Genomic DNA, 25672 nt, shown 5'->3' with positions numbered 1-25672 from the left:
TTGAAGTCCCAAGCAAGTGGCAAGCAAGTCGCCAAAATAACATAATGAATTAATTCAGATTTTCTGAAATAAACGAAAATATGATCCCTTTGAAACAATAACTATAGAAAACAAATCTGAATATACAAAATGAATTCCAAAAACGTTCTAAAAATCATTTTACCACAATGAAATGATACAATTGACTTATCAAATGAATCCGAAATGAATTTTTTCATCATGCACATTTCAAATAGCAATTACATGTGAGTGGCAACAATTAGCTGCGGGAGCTGGCAGCATCCCATTGCTTTCAATCAGGTTGCCTCCTGCAGCTAACTGCTGGGACCTCCTGTTGGGGTTCTCTCAGGTACACACTGTCAAGCCAAAACACAGGTGTGAATATGGCCTTAGAGAACCATACAAACAACTTTTATAAGTATATTCAGAACAGTTAATATTTTTGATTATTCTTCTTTTTTTTTTTTCGTGACCTGAGAGAAACTTTCTTATAAAAGAACTCTTTAGGAGTGAAGGCTTTGCAAATGTATGAATATGGCATTAAAACTTGCAATGAGAATCACCCCATCTTTACAGCAAAGTAGAGATAAACATTGTGTGCTTATAATAATGCTTCACTCCTAAAAAAAAAAAAAAAATTAACATTTATGTCATTAGATAAAACCAACAACACAAAGGAAGGAAACAATAAAGCGCTATTGTTGTAGATTGGCAATAAAATAACTTTCCACTGAAGGCCAGAGTTTCAAATACATTTCAACATTTAAAGGTATGCTTACAAAAGTTTGACTATTTCTTTGTTTCAGAGACCATGAGGTTCAGGAATAAAAATCTTTTCAAATTAATGAATGATGTCAATAATAAATGTCAATGAGATTGATCCAGTCCTTACAACAAAGTACAGAAAGTGGTTGAGTGCTTATAACAACACAAAAGAAGGGAGTGAGATAGTGTTTAGTGTTGGCATTGCTACGTTTTTCCACATAATGAAAGTTTAAAACACATTCCACAGAAAAAAAGACACTATTAAACTCAGATGTAAAGTATCGGTATGGGTAATGGGGTTTCAGAGGGCCACGTAGCAGCACGACCAGTCTTCCTGAGTGTTCTGTAGAGCCCCTGTTCATTAAGATTCTTACTATTGCATCTGTTTATGCCAACATGTATATCTCAAGACGTTTCAGTCATCTGTCCGTCCTCCATTCATAGATCACTAATAATTCACAGAAGCTGTACTAATGGCTTCCATGAATGAAAGAGGCAGCCAGAAAGGGGAAGGAATAGCAGGGAATACTTGATAAATATCTGTCACAGCTCCCTCAGCTCTATTAATTGGAGGAGAGGATAAAGATTTCAACTAAACCAAGAGACAGCAATACGAGGGAGACATCGTACTGATAGTAAGTAGCATCCCTTGTGCAGATTTTTTCTTTTTAACAAACCTTTAACAAGACTTTTGCTTTAGACATCAGTTTGAGACCCTTCTAAGTGTTCATTTAAATTTATGGTTGGATGGCATTTGAGCTTGCATTTATGGTGTCCTTCAACCGCCCATCCCCTTAAGCTGTAAAAGCAGAGGATGTGGATGTTTACAGTGCTTACACAGGGGAGCAACATGTGAAAACTATTCAATGAGAGTATGAATCACCAAATTATTAGCATGAGGATGCTAAATAAGAACAGAAGGGCAGACACCTTATAGGCAGAATCAGATTGTTTTCTCCATTGCAGGTGGTGCTCAAATCGAGTGACACCTCAGCCTGGAGAGGAAGGTTGTTAGGGAAAGTAACTAGCAGTAGGAAAAGGTTCCTGATGAGGAGGGAAAGATTAGGGCCTCGCTATCCTGGAAAGGAGATTCGTACTTGGGATCAGACCGGCTAGGCCCCACTTCACCCTGTGAAACAGACGCTGTCAGCACCTCTCCTCCTCTACATCTGACTACATTGAACTGTGAGTTATTTCCATAGGTGCTCTCCTGGGTGTTTGTAATGTTGGTATTCTGTTTAATACAAGTTCCAAGTTTTACTACAACCGGACAACCGTATTTACTGCCCGCACTATGCAGCACCTCCCCACAACCTGACAATGGAAAGGCCTAAGAGCCCAATGTTGTTCTACTCCAACATGAAGAAAGAGAAGAACATGGCGCACCAAAAAAAAAATAGAAGAAACCCCCAGAGACTAGTGAAAATATATTTTCCACATTCAATAATAAACCTAGCGGGAATTAGCTTTAAGAATAGCTAGAACAGAAACACATATGACATCCACAGGTGCATACATATGCATACAGGTGCACCTCCAGATGGGGAGACTATTCCCCAAGACCAGATGTTGTTTGCTGAGAAAATCTTCTTGTCAGGACGCTGTACAGGGGCTGTAGGAATCACCAATATGCAAATGGGCTATTATTTTGGCTCAATGACCTCTAGTAGAATCATGTAATGTGTTTTCAGTTAATGACTGTCCTCCGCAGCTGGTCCCCAGCCTCCATAACTCCTATATCATATTCACAGTATTTGATTGTCTCCCACAGCATGGCTGCAGTCTCTGACCTTTGCTTGAAGTATACCCTATATCTTTGGTTATCTCCTGTAGCATTGCTGCAGTCTTCGCCAGCTTTCTGCAGCATTGCATTCACTGAATACTATGTGGGACCCTTTGGTGATGTTGGGGGCTGCAATTGAGGCTCCTTATATTTAAATAATCAATAGAGAAGATGGGACTTTCAGGGTGCATAGACATGAATACCACACATTAAAAGTTATATAAATTTTATTTCATATTTTGGTAAAACACAAGAAAGGAAAAAATACAAAAACATAAAAACAATTTCAATTCTAAGAATACCAACTGAGATTCAAACTAGGTTAGGTGAATGTAGTATACTCCCTACATGTTTCGCCCTCACAGGCTTATTCAGGGGAGATTTTTTGAGGAACTTTCTACCGCCAAGGCAGTCTAAAAGTATATCAAAGGAAAACTGTTCAATTACCAAACAACTTGAATATATCCAATACAAGGTATTTAATCAAATATATATACATATATATGGGACTCAATGGCTCACCCTGGATGTGAAAGCTCACAGAGCTAGAAGAAAATGACCTAATAAATCTTACTTGGCCTACACATCCAAAACAGTTGTAGAGGATATAATGGGCATCAGATATCATCTAGGCACAATGGGATAAACAAAAAAAAGATTACTTAAATTTAACGGAAAATATGAAGAGATCATAATTCAATAGGTTGAGATAAACTTTGGGCAATTTTACCTGTTAAATGCTTTAGAATATATAGGTATAACCTAACAAAGATCTATTTGACCTATACGTTCACAACCATAAGAAGGGAAACAATGGACATCAAACATCCATCTAGACAAAATAGGATAGACAAAAATCAGAAACTAATTTAATTTAAAAAAAGAAATCAAGAGATGTTAATTAATGAAAATTAACTTAATTGATTTTACCTATGGAAATTGCAGAGAAATATGAAAATATGTTCTGTCTAGAGGTCTAATTGACCTATAATGTCCAAATAAGGTTGAAGAATATAATGGGCATCAAATATCCATCTAAGCATAATGGTATTAGGTTGAAAAATATAATGGGCATCATATATAAATCTAGGTATAACGAAATAAACATAGGGGAACCAATAAATTAATTTAATTCCAAAACGGAATATAAGGAATATAAGGAAAGGTTATAAGTTATTAAAGGGTTAAAATTAAATAAACCGATTTTACCTGTTAAATATTGCAATTCAAGTAGCAAGGGAATGTAGGGAAAATATTGCAATACGTATTTAACAGTGGGGTGGAGAGTAAGGTTTTTGCCTGGCTAGTAGGTCTAGACTCGAAATTTTAAGCCCTGATTTAAAGTATAACTAAACAGATTTTCTTTCAGTTTTGGATGGAGTGAAGATGGATTAGAACACCTATTAGGTATTTATTGCTATCTGTGCCCCCCTTAGGGGGATTCACCCTCATTATTTGTCTTGTTGATTATTATCATTGAAAGTGAAAAGAAAAAAAAAAAACATTTTGGGTTATACCCAAAAAAGTAATAGAGGGTAAATTTTCCAGTGAGGACACTAGCTCTGAGGACCTGGGGGGCCCCAAAGGATTCTCTTAACTTGCAGGTATTTCCTCTCACTTCCTGTTTTGGTTATGGGACAGGATTCGAAGGTAAATATCCCCAATGGGACACATGGCAAGAAAAAAAAATACATACATACATAAATAACTGACATGGGTTAAAAATGTCCCTTATTGTATCCAAAAATTAAAAAAAGGCCTTTGGTTTTACCTTAAGAAAGACCATCACTGACCTAGAAGCACCTTTTAAAACTTGAAGCAAATTCTAATACCTTGATTTTATAGCCAAATGGCAGACCATTATGACAGTCAAAGTTCCACTACATCCTGATACCATATTTCCTACCAAGATTATCATGATTAAATGGCATGGCCTGGATTTTTTTTTTGTACAGAGAAGCAGACCTACTATATCTCACCTTTATTGCACAGTTCATATCCAAGGACAAGTTAAACATGAGACCAATAATTGCAATTAAAATTTCCTTGTTTTGTTTTCTACCAGCTGAAGAGCTGCACTCCTCCTAAGGGACAGCATAGAAAATTTGTATTGCTAATATTAGAAGCATATTACCATATTGTGATCTGGTTAACATGAGAGATATACAGTCTGCAATGTAGCTCTTTCACATCATAACAGTCACCAACATATCTGCATAACTCTCACCACAGTTACATATACAATTCTTGTAGGTGCTTTTGCACCACTGATTTAAAATTGGCAGGGAGAATGAAACACATTCCATCATCTGTAATTTTACAACAGAAAATCACATTTCAAACCCATAGTTTAACATGGTGCTGTCAATGTGTCAAAAAATGTCACCTCTGGAAAGCTTTTATTAACTCTTCTGGTAAAACAATCTGCAGGATCCACACATTAAAAATTGAAATATAATTTTGAATTGATTCATTCTTCAAATTTACCAAATTATCCAACTCCATACTTAAACAAGTTTTCCAAAACTAAGTAAAAAAATCTACTATCCACATAAACAAAAGACAAGAACAATATGTATTTTCATTTTGTTTGAGGCCATTTAAACAGCTCATCATTTCTGTTTTCAAATGTCATGGTTTTCAATATCCATGGGACATAATTAAAGAATAACATTCCATTCTAATTCATTGTAGACTGAAGAGAGAATTTAAAGAAATACATTAGATGATCTGTGCAACTGAATGCTCTGAAAACAATGAAACATGTTAAAATAAAAACACAGATAAGTCTGTGGCCTTCGTTAAAGTTTAAAGTACCAAGAGAGGTTCACATCCTTCTTTGGCACACACATTATATTGCCAAAAGTATTGGGATGCCTACCTTTACACGCACATGAACCTTAATGGCATCCTAGTCTTAGTTCGTAGGGTTCAATATTGAGTTGGCCCATCCTTTGCAGCTATAACAGGTTCAACTCTCCTGGGAAGGCTGTTCACAAGGTTTAGGAGTGTGTCTATAGGAATGTTTGACCATTCTTCCAGAAGAGCATTTGTGAGGTCAGGCACTGATGTTGGACAAGAAGGCCTGGCTCACAGTCTTTGCTCTAATTCATCCCAAAGGTGTTCTATCGGGTTGAGGTCTGGACTTTGTGCAGACCAGTCAAGTTCTTCCATCTAAAACTTGCTCATTCATGTCTTTATTGACCTTGCTTTGTGCACTGGTGCACAGTCATGTTGGAACAGGAAGGGGCCATCCCCAAACTGTTCCCACAAAGTTGGGAGCATGATATTGTCCAAAATGTCTTAGTATGCTGATGCCTTAAGAGTTCCCTTCACTGGAACTAAGGGCCAAGCCCATCCCTTGAAAAACAATCTCACACCATAATCCCCATCCACCAAAATTTACACTTGGCACAATGCAGTCAAGCAAGTACCGTTCTCCTGGCAACCGCCAAACCCAGACACATCCATCAGATTGCCAGACAGAGAAGCATGATTCTTCATACAGAGACCATGGCTCCACTGTTCTAGAGTCCAGTGGCGGCATGCTTTAGACCACTGCATTCGACTTTTTGCATTGCACTTGGTGATGTAAGGCTTGGATTCAGCTGCTCAGCCATGGAAACTCCATGAAGCTCTCTACACACTGTTGTTGTGCTAATCTGAAGGCCACATGAAGTTTGGAGGTCTTTGGCTATTGACTCTGCAGACAGTTGTCAGCTTCTGCGCACTATGCGTTTCAGCATACACTGACCCTGCTCTGTCATGTTACGTGGCCTACCACTTCATTGCGGAGTTGCTGTTGTTCCCACTTGCTTCCACTTTGTTGAAATACCACTAACAGTTGACCGTGGAATATTTAGTAGCCAGGAAATGTCACGGATGGACTTATTGCACAGGTGCCAACCTATCACGGTACCACGCTTGAATTCATTGAGTTCCTGAGAGCGACCCATTCTTTCACAAATGTTTGTAGAAGCAGTCTGCATGCCTAGGTGCTTGATTTTATACACCTGTGGCCATGGAGGTGATTGGAACACCTGAATCCAATTATTTGGAAGGCTAGCCCAATACTTTTGGCAATATAGTGTGTATACTGTACATTGTTTTACATGTCCTTGGTAGCAAGATAAAGGTGGTGTATCAGCAGCTGCACGGGCTTGTATCTTTATTGATTTCCCATAGCACTGTACTAGTTCTGCTTACATAAAAAAACTCTTGTTGGGACTTCCTGGAGTATGTAATATATAGTTTGTATACATAAAGTATATAACCTGTGTATATATATATATATATAGTCACTTACTACAACCGGGCTATTGCCGAATGACGGCTACAGCGCAGCTGTCTAGTTCTGGGATGAAACAAAGGAAAACTTTTTGCTCTTCTTTTGTTTATAGCGCAAAAAATAAAACATCCAGCAGCAATTAAATACCACCAAAAGAAAGTAATATTTGTGTGAAAAAAAGGTAAAAAATTGCATATGGGTACAATGTTGCATGACCGCGCAATTGTCATTCAAAGTGAGACAGCGCTGAAAGCTGCAAATTGGCCTGGGCAGGAAGGGGCTAGCAAAAATGAACAAGCAAAATGACTCTTTATAACAAAGTCCTCCGTTATACTCCCTATGGCTCCAACGCAGCGTGGTAACACTTCTGTATTCAGAGTGCTCAGTTTCCTCTGAAACAAAAAAGTAGGTCAATCCTTTCTGTATCGCATGAAAAAAATTGTACCTGCGCCTAATTTATGTCTTTGATTAAGCGTGACATTGAAAATAAGAGTGCTTTTTGTGCTCATCTCTATACCTGCCTGCAGTGATGTCAGAATATTTGGAAACATCAGAAATCCACAACTAGCTCTTACTATTGATCTCTAAAAGGAGCAATTTAATACTTCATTTATTGCACATGTAAGCATTTCCTTCCAGTAAAAAGACACAGAATCAGATATTCCAGTTCTGGGTAGATGCCAGCTGAATCAATTCATATTTAACAAAGAATAAAGTACTGACAACACACAAAAAGCTAACAGTATAAAGATGTCAGTTTGCAGCAAAAGTGGATTGGTTGGGTAAAGGAAAAAGTCTCTAAGGCGGGGTTCACCCATGCAGTAATGCATGCACGTTAAAGCATGTTGCATCATATCATGTGACGTGTTAAATTAAAGCAGCTAATTTTTTAGGCATGTGCTACCAACAGTGCCAGGACAGGTTCATCTAGCGCCCAGGGCACTGGGCCCCCTCCATCACCCCTCATCATCCCGCGCATCATCATCTTCCATCATCCTCTGCATCATTATGGATTCTGTAGAATAGGTTTACTACCCTGTGTCCATTATGTGCCCCATTGCTTCTCTATGCCCATGGCGGCTGTCCCTCTTGTCCACCCCTTGTCCCAGCCCTGAATGCCAACACACCTAAGTGCAGGACAAACCACACCTGACCCTTTTTTTGGGAACAGAGTGCATGGCAACGTACTACCATATGTTTTAGGATGCAACAGCACAGGTGCTTTATACCAGTGCATTGGAGTGCCATTTAAAATGAATGGCGCCCATGCACCACCATCCATAATGAGCATTACTGTTGCCACAGTGACATTAGGTAAAACTATCTTGAACTGACATAACAAATACAACTATCTTGAACTGACATACAAATCTGTACCCATTTTGGAATAGGAAATGTAATAAAAAGAATAATGTTTGAGAAGATACAGAAGCATAGTGGGTCTGGAGGAGAGGGGACACAAGAGCTGAGTGAAGGGATATTGAAGAAGGGCAGAGACATAGGAAATATACAAGGACAACTAAGGAGAGCAGAAACAGAAGATCTAAGAATAGCAGGGAACTTTGAGAATAAATATTTATTACAAGCACTTACTGTATATAGCACCATCAATATACACAGTACTTTACACACAGCATATTGTACATTCACTTTCATTAGTCCCTGGCCTCAAGCTTACAATCTAAGGTTCCTAACTTACATTCATACATACACTTATGCTTTTCTTCACTGAGAACAAAGTTCCGACACCTCCAACACTGTACATAGGGGTGCTGGGGTGTGCTGGAGGGTTTATTGATGCTGGCTGCTGGGAGATCTATTGCTTCAGCTTGGGGTTTATTGTTGCAGGGGTGGATATATTGTTGCTTGAATGTTTTTTTTGCAGGGGGCTCTATTGTTGCCCAGGGAATCTATTGTTGCTTGGGGATCTATTGTTGCAAGGGGATCTTTTTTGCATGGGGGTCTATTGTTGCCTGGGGGATCTATTATTGTTAGGGGGATCCATTGTTGCTGGCTGCAAGGAAACTATTTTACTGCTTTTCTTGTTATGGTTAACACATTCCATACAAATTACTGAGCACCACAAAACAATATTTGGTTCTGTATTCTCCAAAGTACTGGGAGGTGGGTAGGGGGTGGAGCCAGGCGATGGTGCTCGGAGGTGGATAGGGGGTGGAAACAAGTGATGGTGCTCAGAGGTGGATAGGGGGCTGAGACAAGGGTCAATTTGGGGAAGGGGGAGTAACTGCACATTTTCTGGGGAAAAAAAAGCCCTGCACACACTAGGACCAATTAACCTACCAGCATTTCTTTGGAGTATGGGAGGAAACAGAGTACCCAGGAAACTCACGCAGACACAGGGAGAATATGCAAACTCCATGCAGGCAGTGTCAGGGTTGGGAATCAAACCAACAACCCTAGTACCGCTAGGTGGAAGTGCTAACCACTTAGCTACTTTGGTACTTGTTTTGAGAGCATATACAAAATGGTTGCAAAGGCACCAGATTAAAGACAAAAGGAACTAGGGTGGACTAGTGAACTACAGATTTTAAGTGATCAACAGGTAAGTTATGCTGCTTGTATGCAATTTAAGGATTCATTTTCAATTTTGACTACATGATAGCTTTAATATTTATATTTAAAGATTTTTACTTCCTATAAGATAAGTTATTATTTTATATCCAGACTTAATATAATCATTATTCTTACCAGAAGAGAGGTAAACGAGGAAATTAATTTTAATGAATAGGTCCTGAAATACAGCGTCAACCTGGAGATGAATAAAACAGCAAGGCAGGCTATGAATTTGCTATAAAAGAGGAAATGAACTGAGACAGCAAGCACTTCAGGCACATAACTTACAGGAAAATATCTGTCCAGTGAGCCCTGGATGATATGAGTGATCAGATACATTTGTTCTCTGTCACTTGAAAGAGTTTATATTGCATAATTGCAACACATTGGCATAAACGTACACTACTTACAGTAACTTGAAAAAGTATTCATACCCCTTGAAATTTTCCACATTTTATCATGTTACAACCAAGAATGTAAATGTATTTTGTTGGGATTTTATGTGATAGACCAACACAAAGTGGCAAATAATTGTGAAGTGGAAGGAAAATGATAAATGGTTTTCAACATTTTGTACAAATAAGTATTCACCCCCCCAAGTCAAAACTTTGTAGGACCACCTCTTGCTGCAATTACAGCTGCAAGTCTTTTTGGGGATGTCTCTTCCAGCTTTGCACTGAAATTTCTGCTCATCCTTCTTTACATGATAGCTCAAGCTCTGTCTGATTGGATGGAGAGCATCTGTGAACAGCAATTTTCAAGTCTTGCCACAGATTATCAATTGGACTTAGGTCTGGACTGTGACCTTCTAACACATGAATATGCTTTGATCTTAACCACTCCATTGTAGCTCTGGCTGTATGTTTTGGGTTGTTGTCCTGCTGGAAGTTGAACCTCTGCCCCAGACTCAAGTCTTTTGCAGATTCTAACAGGTTTTCTTCTATGATTGCCCTGTATTTGGCTCCATCCATCTTCCCATCAACTCTGACCAGATTCCCTGTCCATGCTGAAGAAAAGCATCTCCACAACATGATGCTGTGTTCAGAGTGATGTGCAGTGTTAGTTTTCCGCCACTCATAGCGTTTTGCTTTTAGGCCAAAAAGTTACATTTTGGTCTCATCTGACCAGAGCACCTTCTTCCATATGTTTGCTGTGTCCCCAACATGGCTTCTCACAAACTGCAAATAGGACTTCTTATGGCTTTCTTTCAACAATGGCTTTCTTCTTACCACTCTTCCATAAAGGCCAGATTTGTGGAGTGCTTGACTAAAAGTTGTCTTGTGGACAGATTCTCCCACCTGAGCTGTGGATCTCTACAGCTCCTCCAGAGTTACCATGGGCCTCTTGGCTGCTTCTCTGATTAATGCTCTCCTTGCCCAGCCTGTCAGTTTAGGTGGACGGCCATGTCTTGGTAGGTTTGTACTGGTGCCATGTTCTTTCCAATTTCAGATGATGGATTGAACAGTGCTCCGTGAGATGTTCAAAGCTTTGGATTTTTTTTATAACCTAAACCTGCTTTATACTTCTCCACAACTTTATCCCTGACCTGTCTGGTGTATTCCTTGGTCTTCATGATGCTGTTTGTTCACTAATGTTCTCTAACAAAGCTCTGAGGGCTTCACAGTACAGTTGTATTTATACTGAAATTAAATTACATCAGGTGGACTTTATTTATTACTCAGGTGACTTCTGAAGGCAATAGGTTCCACTAGATTTTAGTTAGGGGTATCAGGACAAAATTAATCAAATTTTCAATGTTTAAATTACCAGTGTCAAAAGTGGAACTGGACTTAAATTTGTCTTCTTTCTTCTGTTTTACACAGCTTAACCTCCCTGGCGGTATTCCTGAGTGTAGCTCGGGGTAAACTTTCAGTACCAAAAGTGTTAACCCTGAGCTACACTCAAGATTACCCTGCAGTGTTGCTCTGGGATTCCCTGTTTCACTTACCTTGTCCTGCGCTCCTGTGATGTCCCCCCTGCAGCGTCTCCGGAAATCTCCTCTGGCCGAGGCCGGCATCCGTCTTCCGGGTTCCGGTCCCTGCGAGCGTCGGGATGTACGGGGGCCGGAACCGGCGGAAAATCAAAAAATGTTAAAAAGTGACATTCACTAAATACACAAAAATCACATAGTAAAACATTACTGTATCAAAGTATTTCACATACATTTTGTCCCGAGTGCTTTGTCCTGTGCCCTGCCTGCATTTTTACTGTTCTTTCTGCCTGGAAACTGAGAAAAGTCCATGGCGTCCAAAAAGCGTCCCTTTAGGTCAAAAGCGGTTTTAGACCAGCTAGAGAACAGCGATAGTAAATCAGAACCACTTGCAGAATTGAGTGATAATGATTCGTGGGGAAATTCGTCATCAGACACTGAAAACGATTTTGCGACTTTGCTCAGTGATGTGCGAACTTGGCGCTATATTTCAAATTTCAGTGTTTTTGGTTTTATTATATTATTTAATTAAATTTATTATTATTATATTATTTTTATGATTATTTATTATATTATAATTTATGATTTTGTGTTTAAAATTTTATCATGCCCGGGATGTGTATTAGACTCTTGTTCGGACAGATTTCAATGAGTTATTCCTAAGAATTACAGGCCTACAATAAAAAAATGACATATTTCCATGCAAAAAAATGTACCGCTTTGAGCACAGAAATATTGACATAATCATACCGCTAGGAAGGTTAAGCTGCATATTTCTGATTTTTAATGACTTGAGCTTTTCCTGATAACTAGTGTAATGTTTATGGAAGGTAAAAGTGAAGTTGTCTTTAAAGCCCTGGTTCACTCCAGAATGCAGTGCAGGAAACCCACAAATTGAGAGTGTTTCCAGAACCGCATTAAAATTGCACTGCCCTTATGATCTGCAACGGGTGCCAGTGAAATCTTAACAACACCCCAAACACAGGTTGAAAAAGCAGTGTGCTTGCCTGCCCTGGATCACATGGTAAAAAAAGAACACGCGATCCGGTTGTAGTTAATTTCCAAAATTGCTGCATGCATAACTTTGGTGGAATGTGGTGCAATTTGGGCAAATTCAAAATGATTAGGCTGAATTTGTACCACACTGAATCGCATTTGAATTGCACAGGAATGTTGTGTGGTTCCTATGTGATTCATATGCGGTTCATAGTGTAAGCCAAGGCTGATACTTGGTAGAACTACCTTTGACAACAGCTGGGAGTATTTTCTGAAAAGCTCTGTACTAGTTGTGTGTATCTGAATCCTAGAATTCCTGTGTACTCTTCTTCACATTGTATAGCCTTCCTCTAATTAGGCTGCTAGGTTAAATTTAGTTTTTGGCTTCACTATAGCGAATGGAACAGTGACTGATTGTTTTGGTCTGTTCAGGGATTTTTGAGCTAACAGTTTGATTCCTCTAACCTGCCTCTGAAAGATGTTTCCAGCTTATAGGGAAGGGAGATTTAACTAATCAGTGTAAATATTTATCATCCCCAGCCAATCCCTGAAAGGAGGCAATAAACTTTTGGGAGTCCTGAGCAGAATGTTCTTTCCTCGTCAGGGAGGGTTCCAGTCCTCCTGAAGCTGTTGCCTCAGCAGCTGATGGGCTGTAGGCCTGGAGAAAATTGCCAAAGGATTATAACTGATGGAGGGCACTGTCTTTAGGTCTTGGTCTGGTGAAGGATCTTGTTATCTCCCTTACTATCCGGTGGATTCTGAGTGGCAGACAGCTCCTTAGACACTGTGAGTAAAGACCGTGCTGGAGACTAATAGCTGTGCCAGAAAGGAAATAAATGCCAGACATTTGCTATATGGACTGGGGTTCATCTAATTTTCCTAAATATACTGCCCGTTCCCTGTTACTTCCAGAAAATCTGCTATTGGAAGATTGGAAGAGACGATTGTTCTCCAATTGTTGCTACTGATCAGTTTTGAGTATCATGTGACCCTAAATTCCTCTCCTTTTGAAGTTCTTTAGCAATAAATGCTAAAAAGACATCCTCTAGACTGAGCCTGAATTGTCAATGTGCACAGGACTCTGTAACTGGTAGCCTCTGTACTACATTGGGAGACCTGGGTATATTCCTAGCAGCCCCTTTGGTGGTAAGCGCTGTAACATCATTGCATTGACTCTGTTAGGATACATGGGAATCCAATATATATGCCAATTTTCAAATATTTTATCCTGTTGTGAATTTAATTGTGGTTTGGTGTCTGAATGAGCCATTTGAGACAATTGGGTTCTTAGCTTTAGACCACTCTGTGGCTTTGTGTGTTTAAAATCATCTTTATCCTGCATAAAGTTAAACATCTACCACTCAGGTCTATTTAACAATTAAATAGGTTTTACTCTAGATATTTACAGTATCATTATTTGGCTTGATCGATTGTGCCCTGAATTCTAACTAATTTCTCAGACCCTGTAATGAGAAACATTCCCATATATGATATTAACAGCAGGATAGTTCACAGTAGTTTCAGAGTGCTGAGCCAAATCCAAATGTAAACTAATGGGACATGGATAGTGGCGATGTCATTACCCAAATCTGGCAATGCCCATATTTCAAAAATGACTAGAGTCACTCTCTTCTCCAATAGGTCTGACTTTCTTTAGATTGACAGCACACAGAAGTGGATGGATTTGGAAGGAGCTATTGGACTGAATAGCTACTGTTGATCTGTTCCCTGCTGTGAGCTGGCAATCAATAGCAAAGCGGATCTGATGGGGAACTAGTCTTTCAGTTCCCCATCAGGTTCCATCCTCCCCTAGTACAATACGCATTTGCCATGCGCCTGTCAGTCTTACATTTCTGGGCCACATAGTACCCTCTTGCTGTCACATGCCTGTGACAGCAAGAGGGTATCTCAGAAACATTGCACCTTACCTGTTGTGATCACTTTAATAAATCCTTGGACATTACCTTGAAGATCCATGGGGGTTGATTTACTAAAATTGGAGAGTGCAAACTCTGGTGCAACTCTGCATAGAAACCAATCAGCTTCCAGGTTAGAAGCTGAGTGGCTACCATGCACAGCTGCACCAGATTTTGCACTCTCCAGTTTTAGTAAATCAACCCTCTGGTGTGTTGGCAAGATATACTTTGACTTATAATGTTACCGGGCTCAAGCTGGTAGTTGCTACAGCACACGCTTGCCCTTCATCCCCAGGAATGTATACAGTGGGAATATTATATGGTGTCAGTGTGACGGATGCAACAGCCATGGACGAGCGCACCAAGGAGGGCATGTCCAGTATGAACACACCAACCTCAGTGCTGGACTTCCACAGATTCAAGTACTGGTCTCTGACAAGCACCAGCAGTTTATAAAGTGGCAAGAAAAATCATGTCAACCCTAGAATTAACTGGGTTTCTGCAGTAATTTTCCATAATATGTGATCCTCATCAAGTCAAAATAATAGACAAACACAATGGGGCTGATTTACTGAAACTGGAGAGTTCAAAATCTAGCGTAGTTGAGCATAATAGCCAATTAGCTTCTAACTTCAGCTTGTTCAGTTAAGCTTTGACAAAAAGTCCTGGAAGCTGATTGGTGTCTATGCAGAGCTGCACCAGTTTTAGTAAATCAACCTCAAAGTGCTTAAGCTGATAACATACAAACAATTCTAATATCTTGTGTCTTAATTGATCACACTCATTAAACATTCACAGTGGTGAAAAAATGTAAGTGAACCCATAGACTAATGACTTCAATTAAAGATAATTGAAGTCATTAGTTTGCACACCTGGAGTCCAATTAAATACAAAATAAAAACTGTCGCTGTTGACTTTTAATAAACAGACACCTACCTTTCCCAGGATCCAGAACTATGCTCACTTGAACTGTTTTTTTTTTTTGCCTCACTGGTCTTTGGTCCACAGTCGTATGGTCCCACAATCTTCTGGGAGCTATGATGTGTCCCAGAAGGATGCAAAATGGGTACCAGTCAGAACTAGGTACCTGCTCCCCCCCCAAAAAAAAAAACAATCTGTGCCAAATGTGTCTGAGGGGAGGGTAGTAAAAGGAACAGTGGAACATCCTTTTGGGTGAAATTCCACTTTAATGAAACGAGTTTGGAGGTGGTTTAGAGCTACTATGGGTTTTTTTAAGATTTCTGTTCATAAGAAGCATCAACTGCTGAGAAGCAAGCCTCACAAAAAGGAGTTCTCTGAAGGCATACAATCAAGAGCAGTTGATCTGCATAAGGCTGAAAAATTGCCCCCCTGCTACCCAGGGCCCCCTTGTGTGCCTTCACTCCAGCAGTGCATCCGGCTTCCCTTCTCTTCTTGCCACCAGCAGCTGCAAGCACACAATAGGATCCTTCAGGATGGAGAGTGGGGGAAGGGTCACATTTACTAGCCCCTTTCACTACTGACTGAACACAATGAGTGATTATTTCTGGTCACTCGCTGGGTTAACTCATAACTGAAGCAAAGTAATTTTTTTTTTCAGGGGGGGGGGGCCTTTCAGGTTGGCTGTTTGGGACCCAGTGGTTTCTAACAGCAACCCTGCATACAGCACATAGTAAAACAGCACACACAGGGGTGGACTGACCATTTGGAAACTCGGGCACTGCCCGAGGGCCCTGGGTCAGTAGGGGGCCCCATGAGATTCCCCTGGTACCTTTTTCATAGGCTTTTTTGAGTTTGAGCAAGGATACAGGGGCCCCATGATCCCCTATTGCCCGGGGGCCCCATGAGTTGTCAGTCCGCCCCTGAGCACACAGCACACAGTTAACTCTTTGATTGCCCCAGATGTTAACCCCTTCCTGCCCAGTACAGTGCTTTTTATTAGCACTGATCACTGTATTGGTGTCACTGGGGATGTCACTGACAGTTAGTCAGTTCCTTCCAGTATCAGAATGTCAGACACAGTCCTGCAGTCCCACAATAAGTCGCTGACTGCCGCCATTACTAGTATGAAAATAAAATCCAGTGTGTGTATATATATATATATATATATATATATATATATATATATATATATACAGTCATTTGTAGATGCTATAACTTTCATGTAAATCAATTGATTTACACGTATTGGGATTTTTTTTTTAGCAAAGACATGTAGCAGAATACATTTTGGCCTAAATTTATGATGAAATTAGATCATTTTTTTTTACTGGACATGTTTAATAGCAAAAAGTAAAAAATATTGTTTTTTTGTTTATAGCACAAAAAATAAACGCACGGGCAATCAAATACCACCAAAAGAAAGCTCTATTTATGGGAAAAACGGATGGAAATTTCATTTGGGTGCAGTGTTGCATGACCACTCAATTGTCAGTTAAAGTAACGCTGCGCCGTATCGCAAGAAAATGGCCTGGTCAGGAAGGGGGGAGGGTAAATCCTCTGGAGGGCAAGTGGTTAATGCTGTGGCTACTTTTCCTAAAAGTGGGTGCCCACCAAGATGACTCCCAAGGCACACAACAGAATGCTCAATGTGGTAACCCACAAGTAACAACTAAAGGCTTGAAGACATCAATAGAACTGGCAGATCAGATCACATTTAATGGCAAATTACAGAAGAAAACCAGTTCCAAGGGGTTCACATACTTAAACTGTATACTCTTTAAATATTGAATGTTATCTAACTATATACTATTATTATAGAATATTTGTATATGCACATGGAGGAAAAGTTTGAAAAACTGTCGTGCAAAGCTGAAAGTGAAGGTAATAGATATAAATTTGAAGCAGTGCAGAAACCAGGTATGTTTTCACATATCTTTTATTTGCTAGCAATATGAAATAATAAGAACACGATCACGAAGAAGGAAGAACACGAGTTCTCCCATAGACTGATTTTCCCCCTCAGAAGCAGTGAAGATGGCTGTTTATCTAAATTTCCTGTAAAGTTCCACAAACACTGACTCTTCTAAAAACTGTTTTTTAGCAGAGTATGACAGAAAAGTCAAACTATACTGAATCACTCTCGGTGGCCTACATAAAGAGTCATTCTCTGTGGTGTGTGTATCACTTAAATGGAGAAGCTACCTAAATTACTAAATATGACAATGAACTGCTTTCTTTCCTTTGCAATGGGAAAGCAAACAATATGCATTCCATCCCTGATGTCATATATAAGGGGTGTCTGTTCCCACTCCTCCCATATAATAATGCTGTTTTATCAAACTATTTACCCCTTCTAGAACAGAAAAAAAACCCTGCATCATGAAAAAGCCAAATAAAAAAGGGAGAGAACAATATTCCTGGTCAACTTGCCAGCCAGCTTGCCAACAACCAAATTAACCTGTCTAGCAGTATGCGTTTATAACAGGGGTTTAGTTAGCACACATTTGCAAATACATACACAAGCCACAGAGCCATGTCACGGCACCTTGATATTCTGTGGTCCTAACTCTACAATTTCTGAGAGCCCCCATAGTAGAGGCACATGTATTTAATGGATAGATCAGGTAAACCCCTGTTTTTAACGCATACTGTTAGATAGGTTAATTCGGTTGTTGGCAAGCTGGCTGGCAAGTTGACCAGGAACATTGTTCTCAAACCTTTTTTATTTGACATGCATCGCCTGTTCAATTGTCCTTGCTACATAAGCCAGTTATAGACTGGGGCAGTGGCCATTTTACTTGCATGTTGGATTCTAGGTACGTGGGTGCACTAGGCTGCCATTGTGCTATATGCTAGGGGTCCTGTGCACTCCTTTGCCTTTAAGAGGGGTGGGCTCCCTCAGGTCCACCTGCCCTTGATCTATCCATTAAATACATGTGTTCTACTATGGGGGCTCTCAGAAACTGTAGAGTTAGAACCACAGAATTGTTTTTAATGCAAACTGTTAGACAGGTTAATTTGGTTGTTGGCAAGCTGGCTGGCAAGTTGACCAGGAACATTGTTTTCTCCCTTTTTTATTTGACATGCGTCGCCTGTTCAATTGTCCTTGCTACATAGCCCAGTTATAGACTGGGGCAGTGGCTATTTTACTTGCATGTTGGATTCTAGGTACGTGGGTGCACTAGGACACCCTGGCTGCCATTGTGCTATATGCTAGGGGTCCTGCGCACTCCTTTGCCTTTAAGAGGGGTGGGCTCCCTCAGGTCTACCTGCCCTTGATCTATCCATTAAATACATGTGCCTCTACTATGGGGGCTCTCAGAAATTGTAGAGTTAGAACCACAGAATTGTTTTTAATGCATACTGTTAGACAGGTTAATTTGGTTGTTGGCAAGCTGGCTGGCAAGTTGACCAGGAACATTGTTCTCTCCCTTTTTTATTTGACAATTGTCGCCTGTTCAATTGTCCTTGCTACATAAGCCAGTTATAGACTGGGGCGGTGGCCATTTTACTTGCATGTTGGATTCTAAGTACGTGGGTGCACTAGGACACCCTGGCTGCCATTGTGCTATATGCTAGGGGTCCTGTGCACTCCTTTGCCTTTAAGAGGGGTGGGCTCCCTCAGGTCCACCTGCCCTTGATCTATCCATTAAATACATGTGCCTCTACTATGGGGGCTCTCAGAAATTGTAGAGTTAGAACCACAGAATTGTTTTTAATGCATACAGTTAGACAGGTTAATTCGGATGTTGGCAAGCTGGCTGGCAAGTTGACCAGGAACATTGTTCTCTCCCTTTTTTATTTGACATGCGACGCCTGTTCAATTGTCCTTGCTACATAGGCCAGTTATAGACTGGGGCGGTGGCCATTTTACTTGCATCATGAAAATGCCTCCTGGTTCAGGGAAAATGGCTTCTAATATGCAGAAGGTATTCACAAGTGTGCACGTCCTTATTTCCTTTTTAACACAAGTACATGGTATAACAGACACATATCAGGAATAGGAAGCACTGAACTAAAATATTCTTTAAAACTTGGACTTCAACTTTTGATATGATACTTTTGAAAGACATACAACCCTTATTATTATTAAGAAAAATTCTTCTTATTAATAAGCATAACAAATGTATTATTAACCCTTTCATGACAAATCCTAATGCCTGAACACAGTTTTGCAACTTTGACATGTGTTGGTAAAACTGTTACATATCATCACAACTACCGGTACTTAGTCTATCCAGGTGAATTATACCTTGTTTTTGTCAGGACATTTGGTGGTAAATGGCAATGGGTATCTCCTGATTTCTTTTATTATCAAAGGAAAATTGGCACAAAATCATAAAAATTATATCATTTTTAAAAAATGTAGCTGGATAATTATTGCTACTACCATAATCTACCACCGAAAAACAACCCAAAATAAATTCTCCTGCTCCTGTCAAATACAGCAATGTCACATGTGTATGTTATTTGTTGTATGTATCTATAGTAGGGTCCAGAAACTCTAGTGCACATTTTGCTTTTCTTTATCCTATCTAAAATACATTGCCACTGATACTAAATTTAAAAAATCATTTTTTTCCTACCTAAAATACATTGACGCCGACCTTTAACTCAGGCCATGACTTTTGACCCTAACCTTGACCTTAACCGTCACATGACCTTGAACAAACTGTGATCTACTTTTTTTTTTTTACGAACCCTATTCTTTGTTAACATTTTTTCCTCTAGGAAGGAGAAAAAGATGCAAATGGACTGATTTACTAAAACTGGAGAGTGCAACATTTTGGTACAACTCTATATAGAAACCAGTCAGCTTCCAGGTTTTTCTTGTCAAAGCTAAATTCATCAAGCTGATTGGCTAGCATGCACAGTTGCACCACATGTTACGCTCTCCAGTTTTAGTAAATCAACCCTAATGCATCTTTTTCTCCATTCAAGAGGAGAAATAAAAACCCAGGGTTGGGATGTACAGTGACTGATCACTGTGATAGCCAATCAGGGGCTATCCCAGCAATCAGGTGACCAATAACTGTGCCTCCCGAGTTCCCGATCATTAGTACAAGACTTGGAGCTCTTGGTGTGTTTGTGCACTCTCAGCGCAAACACAGAGGTGTATAAATACTTCAGTGGTTCATATAGTGAACTCGGTGTAGAGTTATTCACCCTGAGGTCATCACAGAGGACAAGGGGACACTCTTTACATCTGGAGGAAAAGAAATTTAATCTCCAAACACTGAAAGGTTTCTTCACAGTGAGACAGTGTAACTTTCTTGCTCATCTCTCCTAGTCTTAGATTATTCTTGTATAAAGTTTCAGTAACACCTCTTTTGAAATATGCAGTTCAGTTTTGGGAACCAATTCACAAAAAGAATATTGAGGAACTGGAGAAAGTACAGAGAAGGGCAACCAAATATGATCAACATGTATAAATACATCAGTGGTTCATATAGTGAACTCGGTGTCGCTATTCACCCTGAGGTCATCACAGAGGACAAGGGGGCACTCTTTACGTCTGGAGGAAAATAAATTTAATCCCCAAACACGGAGAAGTTTCTTCACAGTGAGAACTGTGAAAATGTGGAATAGACTCCCTCAAGAGTTGGTTCTGGCCAGCTCAGTGAATTGCTTTAAAAAAGTCCTGGATTCTTTCCTAGATACACAGAATATAACTGGATACTAACATTTATAGGTATAGCTGATCCAGGGAATATCCGATTGCCCCTCAGGGGATCAGGAAGGAATTTTTTCCCTGCAGGAGCAAATTGTATCGTGCTTTGCTGGGTTATTTTTCCTTCCTCTGGATCAACTGTGGGTATAGGATTATAACTTTTTTTTTTTTAATGGTTGAACTGGATGGACTTTTGTCTTTTTTCAGCCAGACTAACTATGTAACTATATATATGCAGCCTCACAGAAGAAGACCCACTTTTGTGAGGCAGCATATACATGTATGCTTGTTAGGTAGGGTTGATAAGCAAAACAAAAAGTAACAATTAATAAGGAAGAAAAACAATAAGCAAAATTAAGCCATTAGGTTTACATTTGTGATTTTAGAAATCCGGCTGTTTGCGCACAGATATTTGATTAAACTATTTAGGCAACGGAATGCTTATTGCGTGTTTGATGATGCATGACTGCGCTGTTCTGCAAAGTTAATGATACCGATGTGATTTCTTTGATTCCCTGAAAATGTACATGTAGCAGACTCATTTGAGTCTTCATGTAAAACATTGTTCATATCTCTTGGTAACTCATTTACGTGAGAATCTGTTTTATTTTCTCTGCTGAGCAGTGGTCTCCATCATCTCAGTTTATAGCAACAAACATAACCCAAGCCTACTGTTCAGGCTCGGTGGGGAGCTTTTGTTATCAGTTTAAAAATGCTTCTTATTCATAAATAAAAACACACTTTTTGATGTTCTGCTAACTGCAATATGAGAAAAGAATATGTATCCTATTATAATACATACAGGTATACATTGCTGCCCTTGCAAAAGCAAATTACAGTATTTCACTGCTGGATACTTCTTTTGTGGATCAACAACAATCATTTAAAATAGCCTTGAAAAATAGCTGGAGATACGCTTACCATAGATTTTGTCTGCTCCTAGCTTTTTATGAATAATGAATGTAAGAGTAGAGAAGAAAATACCTGGATACTTTACCAGAACAGCATTATATTTGGATGAAAGGGTCAATTTGTCACTTTTGTACCAATACATTAAAAGACCACACCGAAAAAATATGGTGTGAAGACCCAGGCACCTGCACTGGGAAGAAAAGAAAACTTTTAATTAAGTGTACTTCTTTGTATCAAAAATCTTTCAAGCAGAAGTAAAATCCAACCAACCCCCCCCCCCCCCAAACACTATTGTATAACATCAGGGCTGCTGTTCAAAATCATAGGGCCCTGAACAGCCTAGTTGACAGGAACAGTGAACCAAGGTTATCCGGCGGCTCCAGTCGCATAAACAAACCACTCATTCGTGCAACCAGAATAACTGCAAGAATGAGCCTGCAAGAATACCTGTAAGAATGGTGAAATATCAGGGGTCTAAACAGACACCTAACATCTCACTTTTGAGTCAGAGAAAGAGATTGAGGGCACAGATTCCTCAATCCTTCCTCTGCAGCCTCAGCTCTGTACAAAGGCTCCCTGCTCATTCACAAACTGAAGCACTGCAGACACAGGGAGGGCCACCGAGGAACTGGTTCTAGTAATTGTGCCCACTCCTGCTGCTCTGGGCCCCCCTGTTGAACTTATGGGGCCTGGGACCCATATAGTAGAACAGGTGCTATCCCCTTATCAGTGGCCCTGTATAACCTACACTAGCAATAAAACCTGTTTACTACTTACCTATTGACAGCTACAGGTTATGTTCAACCTGACACCAACCTGTGTTAGTTAGGTGACTATTAAATGGAGAATGCTTGTCATTTTCCTCTCCTAGTACAGAAGGCGACATCTTCATAATCAGCCCACAAGATAAGGCATCAAGTACAAAGCTAATGCTAGGCTTTCTAATTAGAAAGCCCAGCATTCCCCGTGCACACACTGAACCATGAAAAGCACTCTCTGAAATCCCACAACTTGAAAGTATGCTTCTTTATGGTCTATAACAGTGCTCTCCAACCAGTGGCCTGGGAGCTTTTATCCCTTGCGGCACTATTCTTCTCACTGATATGAGACACTATTCCCCCCACTGACACCAATGATTGGGCATTATTCCTTCCACTGACACCAATGATGGGGTACTATTTCTAGGGCAACACAGTGGCTAAATGGTTAGCACTTCCGCCTGGCAGTACTAGGGTCGTAGGTTCGATTCCCAACCACATCACCGACTGCATGGAGTTTGCATGTGCCTGCGTGGATTTACTCCGGTTTCCTTCCACACGCCAAAGACATGCTGGTAGGTTAATTGGATCCTGTCTAAATCAGCCCTAGTATGTGTATGTATGAATGTGAGTTAGGGACCTTAGATTGTACACCCCTTGAGGGTTAAGGACTGATGTGAATGTACAATATATATGTAAAGTGCTGCGTAAATGGACAATGCTATATAAGTACCTGAAATAAATAAATACATTTCTTCCACTACCAATGATGAGGTACTATTCCTCACACTAAGATCAATGATGGAGCATTATTCTTCTCATTCACATCAATGTCTGGCCCCCCTAAAGTCTGAAGGACATTAAACTAGCTCTTTGTTTAGAAAATTTTGTTTTAGACATCGCTTTTAGAATTTGCTGAAAAACTTCACTATTTCAGCTTTAGTCTTTGATAAGATTAATAAACTCAAAAAACAAGATCAAAGTGAAGCAAAAATGCTCCATAAAGAATGATGTATTTGCTAAAGATTCCTCTAAAAAACATATTAGAGATTATAGTAAAAGCTCATGAACTTACTTGGGTAGGTCTAAGTGTCTGACCGGTAGATGTCTTTCATCAGCTGTTGAGGAATAAATATTTAGAAGGGCTAGTGTCATTCTTTGAACATCAGGGACCTCTGAAGACAGCAGTGTAAGGATCTGCTTTCTTACATTACTTTGGGTTATTAAAAAGTGCTGGTTCTCTTCTGTAGAAAAAAAAATATTTAGGTGATTCTTTCCTTTAAATACAACCTAAAAAAGTTATTAAAACAACAACACCAAAAACAGGTTTAAAGTAGACATGTGCAATGCGCTTTGTTATGAATCGAAATTCAGACAATATTTTCGTTATTCAAAGAGTTGGATGTATCCGAATTAAAATAGTAATGAAATTCAATATATCCAAAATAAATTATAATGAAAAACAACAAATTAATTTGTATTCATGTGTTTCATCCTGATGACATGGTGTGATAGTTTGAGCCTTTTGTTAACCACTTGTCTTCCAGAGGATTGACCCCCCTTCCTGACCAGGCCATTTTTTTACGATATGGCGCTGCATTAAATTAACTGACAATTGTGCGGTCATGCAACGTTGCCCCCAAATGAAATAGATGTCCTTTTTTTCCCCACAAATGGAGATTTCTTTTGGTGGTATTTGATCGCATGTGCATTTTTTATTTTTTGCGCTATAAACAAAAACATCAGTATTTAATTTTGCTATAAAACATATCCAGTAAAGAAATTTTAAAAATCAAATTTCGTCATAAATTTAGGCCAAAATGTATTATGCTACATATCATTCAATGAGTGAAGTGAACTTTTGCACCTACTAAATAATACAAAATGACAAAATTTCTGTAAATGCTGCTGCTGACAGCAATTGTGTTCCAAATGTATTATGCTACGTCTTTGCTAAAAAAAATCCCAATAAGTAAAATAATTGGTTTGCGTGAAAGTTATAGCGTCTACAAATGGTAGTATACAGTATATACTGGAATTTTTTTTTTATTATTGTATATTAGTAATGGCGGCAATCAGTGTATAGCGAGACTGCGGGACTGCAGGACTGTGGGACTGTTGCAGGCATTCTGACACTGGGTGGCAACAGCACTGACACTGTACTAATGACACTGGGCAGGAAGGGGTTAACATCTGGGGAGATCAAATGGTTAACTGTGTGCTGTTTTACTGTGTTGTCTGGGTATGCTTTACTTTGTAAGCAGGAGCAATACAAAGCAGTATGCTGGTGCTGACAGGGGAGAGATCTATATTGTTTACATACAGACCTCTCCTCTGTCAGTGTTCCTCGGCGATTGCCGAGTGCCGGCGGAAAATCTCTGTCCGGGACCCAGAGATCGACACCTGTAGCCGCCAATGGAGGCTTGAGTAGGGTGGCACACATGCACACGCACCCCCTACCCGGAAATACAAAATCACATATATCATGTTTCCCTGAAAATAAGACACTGTCTCAAAAAAACACATTAGGTCTTATTTTTGGGGTAGGTCTTATTTTTTAAATGTCCAGGTGTGGACAGGGGGTGCAGAGGGGAGCTGCAGGCAGTTGTGGATGAGGGTTACTATGGAGAGGGCCGGTCGATGACAGTTGTGAGCTGCAGTCAGGTGTTGCAGAGGTGACTTGACAGGTGAGTTTCAGACAAGGTGCAGATATGAGCCACAGACAGGATGAAGGGGTGAGTTGCAAACGGGGGATGCACTGTGGCCAGGGGGTGCAGAGCAGAGCTGTGGCCAGGGGGTGCAGAGGTCATCTGTTGCCAGGGGGTGCAGAGCTGAGCTGTGGCCAGGGGGTGCAGAGCTGAGCTGTGGCCAGGGGGTGCAGAGCTGAGCTGTGGCCAGGGGGTGCAGAGCTGAGCTGTGGCCAGGGGGTGCAGAGCTGAGCTGTGGCCGGGGGGTGCAGAGGTGGGTTGCAACTCAGCTCACCTCTGCACCCCCCCCAGCCACAGCTCACCTATGCACCCTGTCTGCAACTCACCTGACTGCAGCTCACCTTTGCACATCCCCCCTCCCCCTCCACTGTCCTCATATGGTTAGCTAGCTTTGCAAAACACAGCTGTCAGCAGCCGGCCCCTCTCTATAGTAACTCTCGTTTCGGGTCC

At 40.2% G+C, this 25672-nt stretch overlaps 1 protein-coding gene across 1 annotated transcript in view; it reads right to left on the bottom strand.

Annotated features, from left to right (window-relative positions):
- Positions 1 to 25672, bottom strand: part of TTC12 (tetratricopeptide repeat domain 12) — a 186269-nt gene that overhangs the window by 42222 nt on the left and 118375 nt on the right. Inside the window, 8 exon segments of the mRNA XM_089673107.1 lie at positions 552 to 620; positions 4528 to 4632; positions 7094 to 7228; positions 9546 to 9606; positions 14745 to 14779; positions 18791 to 18836; positions 19677 to 19697; positions 23590 to 23758. Of these exon segments, the coding sequence (XP_089529233.1) occupies positions 552 to 620; positions 4528 to 4632; positions 7094 to 7228; positions 9546 to 9606; positions 14745 to 14779; positions 18791 to 18836; positions 19677 to 19697; positions 23590 to 23758 (641 nt within the window).

The sequence above is a fragment of the Staurois parvus genome, unplaced genomic scaffold, assembly GCF_062004578.1.
Source record: "Staurois parvus isolate SC_StPar_1 unplaced genomic scaffold, SC_StPar_1.0 ptg000135l, whole genome shotgun sequence".
In the NCBI taxonomy this organism is placed as follows: domain Eukaryota; kingdom Metazoa; phylum Chordata; class Amphibia; order Anura; family Ranidae; genus Staurois; species Staurois parvus.
Note: the sequence above shows the minus strand (reverse complement) of the source record. Positions and strands in the feature narration are given on the sequence as shown.